The 12,848-nt window shown below is 40.1% G+C and overlaps 1 protein-coding gene across 1 annotated transcript in view; it reads right to left on the minus strand.

The window, feature by feature from the left end:
- The window catches only part of slc41a2b (solute carrier family 41 member 2b), a 71,728-nt gene that overhangs the window by 30,172 nt on the left and 28,708 nt on the right, over positions 1-12,848 (minus strand). Inside the window, exons 9-10 of the mRNA XM_041780740.1 lie at positions 2,034-2,165; positions 1,509-1,657 (exon numbers count right to left, since the gene is read on the minus strand). Coding sequence (XP_041636674.1) covers positions 1,509-1,657; positions 2,034-2,165 — 281 coding nt within the window. The remainder of the gene's footprint in view (positions 1-1,508; positions 1,658-2,033; positions 2,166-12,848) is intronic.

Here is a 12,848-nt window from a genome sequence, read left to right on the forward strand (position 1 = left end):
AGTTGGCGGACAGATGGTCTTAAGTTTTCCTGCAAAATGTCTTGATAAACTTGGGAATTCATTTTTATTGTCAGTCACAGCAATCCGTCCAGGCCCTGAGGCAGCAAAGCAGCCCCAAACCATGATGGCCCCTCCATCATAATTCACAGTTGGGATGAGGTTTTGATGTTGGTGTGCTGTGCCTTTTTTTTCTCCACACATAGCGTTGTGTGTTCCTTCCAAACAACTCAATTTTGGTTTCATCTGTCCACAGAATATTTTGCCAGTAGGGCTGTGGAACATCCAAGTGCTCTTTTGCAAACTTCAAACGTGCAGCAATGGTTTTTTTGGACAGCAGTGGCTTCCTCCATTGTGTCCTCCCATGAACTCCATTCTTGTTTAATATTTTACTTATTGTATATTTGTCAACACAAATGTTAGCATGTGCCAGAGATTTCTGTAAGTCTTTAGCAGACACTCTAAGATTCTTCTTCACCTCATTGAGCATTCTGCGCTGTGCTCTTGCGTTCATACAATACAATACAATACAAGAACTTTATTTATCCCCGAAGGGAAATTCAATATGTTCATCTTTACAGGACGACCATGTCTAGGGAGAGTAGCAACAGTGCTGAACTTTCTCCATTTGTAGACAGTCTGTCTCACCGTAGACACATGAACATCAAGGCTTTTAGAGATACTTTTGTAACCCTTTCCAGCTTCACGCAAGTCAACAATTCTTGATCGTAGGTCTTCTGAGAGCTCTTTTGTGCGAGGCATGCTTTAACCAACATATCCAATCTCATCACATTGATTGGACTCCAGGTTGGCTGACTCCTGCTCCAATTAGTTCTTGGATAAGTCATTAGCCTAGGGGTTCACATACTTTTTCCACCCAGCACTGTGAATGTTTACATGGTTTGTTCAATAAAAACATGAAAACATATCATTTTTTGTGCGGTATTAGTTTAAGCAGACTGTGGTTGTCTATTGTTGTGACTTCGATGAAGATCAGAACACATTTGATGACCAATTTATGCAGAAATCCAAGAAATCCCAAAGGGTACACATACTTTTTCTTGCATCTGTATTAATATTTCAGTGGTTTTACTAACAAGAATTGCATAGTTCTCCATGTCTTTAATTTTGTTTCTGTTGAACTTTTAATGTGAAACTTGGTGAAATTATTTCAAATGATGCATCGGTACTGAAAACAGTGATATTTTAGGTGACCGTGATAGCAATATGAAATTTTAATATTTCTACTTTTGATGCTGGCTCAGCAGAGAAAAGACTGGTCCACTGCGATGCCTCCATAGCACTGACACTAAAAGCAAGGCATTATAGAGGTGTGCTTTGAGGTGGCAATGTCAGAAAGGGATCAAGAAACCAACATGTAGCCCCAGCTCTATTCCATGCTGCAGTTTTTGTCCTCAGCATGGAATAAATAATAAATAATCTCTGATAAAAGCTGAAAGAAGATGTGACATTTTTCTTTATCTAGCATGACTCATAAGAAAAGTTCTCACCTGCAGCATAGCAGCAGCCAGGTAGACAGACATAAAGATGGGTGTCAGGGTGGTGTGTCCACTCTTCATCAGGTGGATGGTGTAAAGGAAGATCAGGTGACCCGGGATCACTAAGAGGAAGAGCACCTGGGCAGAGCGATGATTGGCTCCTGAGAAAATACAAAAAGAATGGAGGCTGAATATGGGGAAAAAATGTATTTGCAGGCAAATATGAAAGGTTCAAAACTAAAATATTCTAGGATAGTTTGGAGACAATTTGTGCTTTAAGAATAAGCCTCAGCATCCTGAGTCCTACTGGTTTTTATTCTTCACCTCTAACAAAGGATTAATTTACACCTAGGACAGCAAGTGATGGCAATTACCTACCTGCTAGGACAAAGAAGCAGCTGTGCTGCAGCTCAGCAGGATCAGGGCTTTCAAACTGTGACTTACTGTCTGAATTAAAGCCTGATAATAATTTTGACAGTATTCCCATTGACATCCAAACCTGTTCTGGGCTAATGTTCTTGCCAGCTGAGCACTGACCTGTACCGAAGAACGTGCGGCACGGGTAGTAGCAGCCTTTGGCCTCGTCAGGAACTTCTCCAGGAGCACAGTGGAAATGCAGGTGAGTGGAGATCCTGCTGGACTGGATAGCTACCAAATTACCCCCAATTCCTGAAAAGATGGAAGAGGTGAAAAATGTCAGCTTTCGGCAAGAAGAGCTGTGTCGACAGGAAATTAGGAAAGACAGATTGTAATTATGGCAATTCTTAAAAATGTTAGGACAGGGTGTAAAATGTCAGTGATCTGCAAATCCCTTTAAACCAATATTCAACTGAATACAGCCCAGACAAGTTATTTTAAACTCAAACTGACTACATCTTTGTTGTGGAAATGGTTTGGTTTTATTACCTCAACAGCAAGTGTCTTCAGCCATCAAATGCTTACAGAGCGTTGTTGGAATAAAAAGTGATAAAACAGAGAGCTATAAAGAAGAGCACAATGCTTCACCTTTTTTGGGAAATGGAACTTTTTGACTTCCATGTCCTCTTTGCCTGCCTGATTTTAAATAAAGTGAACAGATGAACTGACATGAGAATATATGAAGCCATCTGTGCTGACAAAATATGGTACAAGTTTACATTCACATGACGCATTTTCAACACAGAAGTCTGGTGCACTGTAGGCAGGCTCTCATCCATACAGATATTACTGACAAACTCGATGATGGGTGGGCACAGAGCAGCTCTGAGGAGAAAAAGCCTCGTCTAAGTGTGTCTTTATGTGAATAAAACCTTTTCAGAGTAGAGGTGAGAAAAGAGACACACTCTTTTATTCACTATCATAAAAAATGTATTATTGAAGTGCTCGCAGTGCAGCGGGTAAACAGCTCTTCTTTATAGCTCTCAGTCACTGAAGTGGTCTTGTACTGCAAACCAGAAGCAGGAGGAGGGCGTCTCAGAGCCCCCCCCCAACCAGGCTTGTTATTGTGGTGGGTTTATTAAATTAACACTGCCACCACCTCGGGGCAATGTCTACTTAATTCAATCTACTATGGCTCTTTGTCCATCTGGTGACATTTTATTGGAGCGTAACCAGCGCTCCCACTGGGCCTGTAAACACACATAACTTCACAATGGGCATTTTACAGTCGCTCTGCCCAGTTCGTGCCCCTCCTCCCTATCATGCCCTCATAATCTGAATATAACAGCAGCGATGTGATCAGGATATTTAAAGGGAACTGTTTGAAAACCTTGCATGACTTCCTTCCAAGAAGAACATGAAAAGATTACTAAATTTGACAAGTGTTATTAAAGCATGGATCTGAGGACAGGAAGTACTAGGCCTAGCTTAGCTTAGCCAAGTCAGCTGTGTGATCATCAGGAAAAAAGCTTGTTTGGAGGCACAAACATCGATGTTTTGAACTGTAAGAATGAGATAAGGCTTCGTAGCTGCTGGACCACCTTCTCTCTGACATGTTCGACTCTGGCAGGGACCTTTCAGCAAAAAATGTACACCCAGGCAATTCATACTTTGGGTCGAGTGGTCCATATCTTCAGCGATATGTTGTGTTACTGCTGTTGTAATCTTGGCATAATTTTGAGGCGTATTTTACAGATTATTGCATTTTGTTGAACATCTTCCCTTTTAAATCTGGATCACTGCCAGTGCCAGATGACAAATCCAGTGCAGTTTCTCGTTGTCAGTCTCTTAATACCAGTAACTTGCCTTGGCGGTCTGTTTACTTCCTCCATTCTTGCATGTTTTTCTCAACTGATACAAAAACGTGCATGCACAGAAGAGAGTTTTCTGGATGGGCAAGTAGGTGAGCTCTCTGCTGTAAGAGAGAAACATTCAGAGACAATAGGAGAAGTGAAACCAATGAGAGAATTTATAACGTCCATGTAACTTACATTAAATGCTTGGGATACATCTCTTGTGGCATAAGCCACGATACGTACTCAAAATATTGCCCACCCTTATTTGGAAGTAGGGCTGAAATGATTCCTTGAATTATTCGGGTGATTCGATTAAAAAATTCCTCGAGGCAAATCATCTGCCTCAAGACTTCGCTTAAATTACTCCTGTATCCATATATGCCCATGTTGTACTCTTGGACATCACGCCGGTGTTCATGGCATTCTGTGTTTCACACGGACAGCTATTTGTGTGGCACAATGCACTTGTTTTCGCTGTTACTATAACGTAACATGCATGATGTGAGGTGAGAAAATCACGAAGGAAGAGAAGTTGGTGCAGTAATGTTAACAGGCACGCGTTCTGCGTTTTCACACATCCACTGGCCATGGCTTCATGGAAGATATGGCACTACGCCTGCACCGGTGAACCTACGCAGATCTCCAAGTTTACGCGCTGCCTGCATGAGTCTCTGGTGTGAGACGGTGCTCAGTTCATGTCTGCAGACTTTAGGGAATTTCGTAAACTTCTCTGATTGACCCAACAGTTTCACAGAAGACAGTCAGGCTTCACGATTCAAGTCCTGTTTTGGTGCTTTCCCTATCTCTCTCTCTCTCTCTTCCACATGCGCACATTATACATTTAATTATAAATTATTCAAAATTCAGCGCACTGTTTTTCAAAAAGTTTCAGCTTTCTTAATACTTTGATAAGACTTATATTGATAATGAACTGACACTAATTAAAAAGAAACACGCTATTGCCACAGACAGTGACTGAGACTAAGTAGGTTAAAGTTCATCATCATATAGTCAGGATTCAACAGGTCATAGAAGCAGCTTCAACCCTTAAAATGTGTTCTCCATGTCAGTGGATGGTCTTTAAAAAAATCATTTTTATGGTGGATGAACTCAAACAAAAAATGTGCAAAAATAAAAGTGAACACTCCTTGACAAAAACAGACCATACTCCTGTAATCTAAAGGTTCACTGTGTGAATGATTGAACTTTATTCTTGCTAGAATGTGAAATATTACATTCATGCATGAAATAGAGGATGTTAAAATGATTAAGTGTCCCCTCACTTTAATCACAAATTCGAAAATTAAAATAAACTATTATAGAAGAAATAAAGCATTAGCACCAAAGATTTCCAGGGAGAGGATCCCTCAAACCCTAAATATGGCATAATCTAATGCAATTATTTAACTTCCTCTCCTTGTACCTTTCAGAAATGTAAACTGTCATCAGAACTTCATTGCACTTTGTAAAATATGCTTTCTTTAGAGAACCTGTTAGTACCATTTTTTTTAATATAGAAGAAGTTCATTTAAGGGACCCAGCTTCTTTTCTCATTTGTCTAGTACTACTTCTCTTGAAAAAGCAAAAGTGACTGATTTAAAAAATGTAACATTTCTTATTAGAGTACTCGATTAATCGTCAGAAGAATCGATAGAGTACTCGATTACAAAAGGAATCTATTACTGCAGCCCTATTTGGAAGTCACATTTGACCCTGTGTTTCTGTGAGATTTTGAGTCTGTGGATTCTCCATTGTGAAATTGGTACAACAAAAGCCAAGTGTGTGGTCTTGCGGTCTGGTTGAATTGTCTAACACAATGGTTTTCAACCTTTGTTTGCCCAAGGCACACCTAAGATCAAGCCAAAGTCTCCGGCACACCACATCCATACAAAAAAGTTTTGGTGTTCAACTTTCCTCTTGTTTCTACTCGCTGTAAATGATTAAAAAACATCAGGTTATAAGAGATATTAACGTATATGCTATCTCCATCTCATTCTGCATCTTGTTCTCTGCCCAAAAATTGTTGTTGTCAATTTCCACCAGATGCATGAAGGAAAATAATCTGAAAAGCAAACGTATTCTAGTCTTGTATTAAGTGGCCCACAGTCTTTGCAAAATCTGAGTCTGAGACTAAAAACTCAGTGACCTGCTGACAAATTGTCTTTAGATGTGAGAGGGTCTCAGATGTCAGTTTTTTTAGAGACTTTTAAAAGTTTTAGTAAAGTCCTCTGGTGTAAGGCCAGCTTAAGCTGCAGCACGTGCTGGAGACAGATGATGTGGGAATGCAAGCATTGCCCAGATAGGTTGGGGTTAGTTCAAAGTACAGATCCTGTGGAAATTGCAGGCTATCTTCACTACCACACTTTTAAAATGATATAAAATTTGCATTTTAATTAAAACTAATATAAAAAAAAGCTAAATTATTGAAATAAATACAAATATACAGTTAATTTTCAGGGTGCACACAAACTAAGCCAAGTTGCTCCATACTGTGGTCCAAGTCCTACCAGGCCTAAACATCACAACATAATATGATACACTTAACTCACAAGATGTGTGGTCTCAGAGAAAGCACAACGGAGACATACACGGACAACATGACAGTAACTTTACTCATGTTGTGTGAGCATGCATGGGCAATTGCACCAAGCCAAAGCCCACATTTTCCATTCATGCCAGAGCCAAGGAAGTGTACAGTGCAAAGTATGGCGCACTTAGAATGGTCAAACACAGCACTTTGGGGGTCAAGCATACTTAAGCATGGTAAAGACTGCCTAGTGTGAGTGCGCCCAAACATTCTAGTGTAATGACAACGCTAGGATGGATAGACTGACGGATACTTTATTGATCCTGAGGGAAATTCAGAGTGAATCAGAGAAAATGTAGCATGAGTGGAGACTATTTGAGTACATGGCAAGGGTTTTGAAGGAAGAGTTACCAAATCTGACATCGTAATTCATAAATAAAGCTCTCAAAAATCAATTTGTTCTACCTCGATATGACCAATACACTGGCTTAAGTTAGATGTTGGAGTAGGATCTTCACTTTTAAAAAACAATGAACATTTTAGGGGAGCTCTACTACCTTATTCTTCATCTAGCTTACTTTCTTTAATCTAATGTTTCTTTTACTATCTGAGCTGATTTTTTCATCCATAGCTAACTTTGAAACCACATTAATACCAACAGAGAAGAGTAAGTATGCAATTTGGCATTTCAAAATAATGTATGCTCCAATTTTATCTGTCAAAACATGGTTAAAATTAGATTAATTGTGCACTTAAGAGTGCGCACTGATTCTGACTTTCTGGCTTGAAGTCCTTGAGGGTGTTTGGGGTTAGGATGGGGGCTTAACGGGCGGAGGTTGTTCTCACAGTCTCAGCAGGAGGCAGAGGGAGAGTGAGATTTGGGGGGTTTCTGACTTATTCAGGTCACTGGGTCTGACAGGAGGAATGGGGATGAGGAGGATGAGGAGGTCTGGGGCTTCAATGAGGTTTCGTGAGGAACTGCAGGGGGTCTTTGCTCCTCTGAGTCGGACCGCTCTGCCCAGAGGGGGGAGAAATGAGAACTGTCTGCTTGCTCATCTCATCTCTGCTCCTCTCCTTCGTCTTTAATTTCTTTTTGTTTATTTGAACGGCTGCAACACCAGGATGTGACTTGATGCTCAGATAAAATTTAATGAAAAGAAAAGCATGGCAAGAAGAGATGCACTGGAGAAATTGAGACATAAAGCAGACACCTAGTCTCAAAACAAACAACAAAAGGAAGGAAGAAAGGCAAATATGCCAAGATGACAAGCCAAGATTAAAGACTCGGCAAGAAATGAGGGTTGTTGAGAGGGAAAACTGCAAAGCATGGTGCATAACCAAATGTCAAATCTGCAGGTTCAGAAAACAAGATCAGAGTGGGGTCGCTGTTGGGTTTTACTGATTAAGATATTAATATCAACACTGCTTTTTGATCTTGCAGTTATGGTAGTCATATCAATTCTGGGCATTTATACTAAGTGCTCATCCTTTGTGCTCTGTGTAGAAAAACCTCAGTGAAAACTGTTTGATAGCTCAGACTGCAAACAAAGGTTGTCTGGTTGTGCAGACGCCACGCATACTGGCACACATTAAAGACTGCCCCTCCAATTGACGTGATCTGCTGTTTTCTGCTAGTAAACACAAAGTATGGTTGTCAAGCCTGGCTCAGAGTGATGGGAACTGCAGCTCATTTTAGAGGTCTGGATAATTAGACTCAGCTCAGCAATAAGAGCCAGTCTTCTGGCTCAGAAATGGCTCAGCATCTGGTACAACTTTACCTTTTTTTACATATTTAAAAATGGAAAATAAGGAAAACATCTCTCAAAGAGGCACCTGTCATTTACAAAAGAAGCCAGGTTTTAAAACTGGCTGGGCCACAATTGTGACATCATTACTCACTCATAACTTGTCATCTTGAATTGAGTTGTCATTTCAATCTTAAGAGTGCCCAGCTTGACTTATTTGCTCAATAAACTCTGCATAAAAAGCAAGTAAATGTGTGTTTGGTATATTACTTCTTTGTAACAATGCTCCTTGGCAATAGATCTTGTACCGTTGGAAAGCCTGTTTATCTGTTAAAGGGTGCCACATTTTTTAGGAACATGCATTTGTAGGATGAGCAGCAGAACTGAGTACGTGGGTTGTGCCCATGTAAAATTTGCAAAATCTTCTCTGCCAGTGCCAAACAGCTTATCTTGTTGTTGCAATCGACTCATGTTTGAGCTGCTGTTACCTCCAGGTGCAGATAATCAGATGCCAGTCATGTTCAGTGATGAAGAGTCTGCCGACGGCAGTTGGGTAGGGTCAAAGTGTGGAGAAGACATGGCTAGAGTATTATCTTTTGGTGGAGGCAGTGTGATGGTGTGGGGCGGCATCCCCCTCAATGGAAAAACAAGGCTTGTCATCATTGGAGGCAATCTCAATGCAGAGAGGTATCAATATGAGATTCTGCAACCAGAGATTCCTGACCTCAACCAAATCGAACACTTGTGGGATCAGCTTGGTGTGCTGTTCATACCAGAGTGACCAACAAAACCACACTGGCTGACTTGCGACAGATGCTGGTTGAAGAATGGGATGCCATCCTACAGGAGCGTGTGACCAGGTTGGTGACCAGCATGAGGAGAAGGTGCAAGGCTGTTGTGTCTGTGTATGGTTCTTCCACACGCTCCTGTTTGTTAAATGAATCAAGTGTTAAATTGCCAATATGTCTTCATTTTTCAAACATCTATCATCCAATCCACCAAACAATAGCCAATGGCAGAATAAGCTGTTTGGCATTGGCAGAGAAGATTTGGCAAATTTTTCATTGGCTCAATGCACATACTCAGTTCTGCTGCTCATCCCACAAATGCATGTTCCTCACAAATGTGGCACCATTTAAAAGTGAAATAAACAGGCTTTACAACGGTATATCTATCTATCTATCTATCTATCTATCTATCTATCTATCTATCTATCTATCTATCTATCTATCTAGATAGATAGATAGATAGATAGATAGATAGATAGATAGATAGATAGATAGATAGATAGATAGATAGATAGATCTATTGCCAAGAAGCATTGTTACAACAAAGAAATAATCAACCAAACACAAATATCCTTACTTTGTGTGCTAAGTATATTCATCATTGTCTTCAGCAGCAGCTTCACTGCACAGAGCATGTATAGGTACCAAAACAAAGTAACAGAGCCACAGAAATGATGTATTGGCTGTTGTTTGAGAAAGAAGAGAGACAGTGACTGGGATGAATTGCTAATGTGTAGTAAAGATGCACATACTAAAGTTTAGTCACTGGGTTTCTGATTACCTAAAATGCATCATTTAACAAAATGAAAACAGGGCATAAGATGCCAAAGCGCTAGACAAAACAAAGCCATTTGAATGAGATCAGTCTGTTGATTTGTACAGAGCAGAGGTCAGAGCAGAGGGACAAATCAAGCTGGCAGAATGAAGCATCGCTTTGGCTGCATATAAACAAAATCCTGAACCATCCTGCAGGGCTCTGCAGAGGTGTGGGCGTGATAATCTGTTCTTTGGAGAATAACTGCCGTGACAGAATCAGAAAATAACATTTTGTTTTTTTCTGATTCACTGCTTTGTTTTCAAAATGGCACACTCTTCTCTTTCCCACTATGTCACTCAACCATCCCAGCTCTATCTAATTTGACTGCAGCTGATTTACGTAAAAAATATGTGTGATACCTAAATGTTTGAAAGTATCAGAATTGTTTAGAAGTCATAGAAATACAAACAGCTGCACAAGATGTCAAGGGAACAACAATACTTTGGTAGCAACCATCCAACATAAAAGTATCAGTCCTCAACATCAACAGCTTGATCAGAGGCACACGAAACTGAATTCACAATACAAGGACAAACCAAAACACCTTGCTGTCTTCTGATGCCATCTAGCAGAAAGCTTTACAACTGAAAATGATACTTATTAAAGTGCAAATGTGCAAAAATAGCAGATAAAAACACTTGTGGGTTTAAAAATGTTTACAGCCTAGCTCTTAGAAGTTTAGCTCATGTCTTTACTCATAAAAATAAATGAACAAATTAAAATAAACTGTACAAGGGTGAACTATATGGGGACTAATCTTTAGGACTCATCCAATCATCACTGAGCAGAGAGACTTAAAGGAAGCAGCTACCAGCTGCCATTGACTACTATGTGGAGCTGCAGCAAAATAATGTTAATTTTGCATCTCTTGATGCAAGTTTACATCCTTTGACAACTGGTGGGAATTGAGATGTTAAATTATAACCTCAGGGCAACTGTGACCCTTAATTCAAATGCAAAAAACTGCCAAGTTCTTGATTTAACCAGGCTAAGTATATGCCAGAATGGCCTGCACTGTTGTCAACACCACGTACGTATGTGCTGGTGAGTCCACATTGCTCTGCAACAGTCTGACAAAATGCTACTCTGTAGTGTGATTCTTATGCTACTTCCTGTGCCTACCGCTACATTTACCGCTTGTTTGTGAAAAAGAAACCATGGTGACTGAAACAGAGCATATGTTGGAGTTGGAGCTGATAAATACTGATCAGCAGCTGATTATACATAGATAATGTATGTGGTTATTGTAAAGAGGATAAGAGAGGAGACATCAGAGGAGAGATGGAAAGTAGGCTGCTGAATCAGCTGAGGCAGAGGACAGGGATTTTTCTTTACTCGCCTACATGAAGAGAGACACGGATGAGTAAATGCACGTCTTATACTTTTTTATATACTTTAATAATTAAGTTGGCTAATCACCTGTGACCCTAGTGTAAAGGCCTTTAGAGTTTTGGAAATATAGTAGCAATAGACAGTGCTGGGCTATATAAAGCCTCTCTTACAAAGCATACAGTGCCTAAAAGTACTAGTAGTCTCACAATTAGTGAAACGGGGATCACCTAAGTGCAGTGAATGTGTCTCTAGTGATTGTGGTATAAAGACACCTATGTCTTGAAGGTCCACTCACTGGTTTATCAGTATTCCCAGCTACCATTACACCATGAAGACAAAAGAACACTCCAAGTAATCCATAGAAAATCCTGGAGGACAATCTTATTCAGTCCGCAAGAGAGCTATGGCTTGGGAGAAGAGTTATTTTCCAGCAACACAATGACCTGAAGCATACAGTGGAAGCTACACAGAAATGTTTTAAGGACATTAAGGTGAATGTTCTGGACTGGCCGAGTCAAAGCCCAGACCTCAATCATTACAGAATTTGTGGCTAGACTTGAAAAGGGCTGTTCATGCCTGATCTACTTGTAACCTGACAGAGCTTGAGGAGTTCTGCAAAGAATAACTGAGTAAAACTGCAGTGTCAAGATGTGCAAGCCTGAATGAGACCTATCCACAGACTCAAAGCTATGATTGCAGCCAAAGGTGCATATACTAAATACTGACTTAAAGGGATACTTCAACATTTTGGCAAATTCGCCCATTGCCATAATTCCTATAGTCTTAGTAATAGGTTCGTTACCTTTAGTTGTTGGTGCAAGCTATTTTTAGATCAGCACTGCCGAGTTTGGACCTGCTGTGCCAACTCAATGTAAGCAGACGGTATTCCGGCTTTCCCTCATCAAACTCATCAAATACACAATCCAACAACTCCAGAATGCTCTTGTGGACAAGTTGTGACCTGTACATTCACCACACAAAGACTATAGGAATTATGGCAATGGACGAATTTGCCAAAATGTTGAAGTATCCCTTTGGGGGGGGGGGGGGGGGGTATTTATGCAACCACTTATTTTACACTACATATTTTTATTCAGTTGAAAAGTGTTTTTTGTAACTGTTTTTGGTAAACAAAAAGTCAAATAATATTGACCATGACTAATTTATAAAATCAAAAAAACGAGTAAAACATCTAAGGGGATGAATACTTTTTAACGGCACTGTCTTGACGGAATTTATTTACACTGATGGGAAGAACAAGAACATCAGGAAATGAACAGGCAGAAACCTCTTCATTACCTGGATTAAACATATTGGAAATATTTTAATGGATTTCAATATCAATAAAAAAATGTTAGCAGTCAGACTCATTCAGTGGTGGGAAAAAATTTGATAAAAAGTCTTAATATATTTAAATGAAATAATGGAGGTCAGTGATGAAAACAAGGCTTTCACCTCCTATTTTTCATTTAACTTGTCATCTCTTATCACGCCGTACACATCTCCCTTCTCACTCTGTATTAATCAAATATCCACACACCTCCCTTTCACAGTTTCTGTTCTGTCTGCCCTTCGTTCGATTGTATTTTTTATTAGAACAGCAGCCGTGGAGCATTTTAATCAGCTGAAAGACATGAGTAGACTGCCTCACTGCTTCCTCACCCATGAATAAAACGTTGTTCAAAAGTTTGCTGAGACCTGGATTTTCCCCACTCTCCAAACACGAAATATCCCCGCAAACTCACAAATAGACACATGCTTGATTCCCCAGCTGTTAAAAGTCTTGACGGAAAACCAATTAGAGTCAGAATCGTGCTCCATCTCGTTAAATGTTTCTCATTAATGCCATTTAAATTAAAAGCTTATCTCTTATTGTGAAGGTGCCAGAGCCCCCTGGCAGCGCGGCGGATCCAGTTAGCGGTGGGAGATG

This window comes from Cheilinus undulatus, linkage group 23 (genome assembly GCF_018320785.1).
Source record: "Cheilinus undulatus linkage group 23, ASM1832078v1, whole genome shotgun sequence".
Taxonomy (NCBI): domain Eukaryota; kingdom Metazoa; phylum Chordata; class Actinopteri; order Labriformes; family Labridae; genus Cheilinus; species Cheilinus undulatus.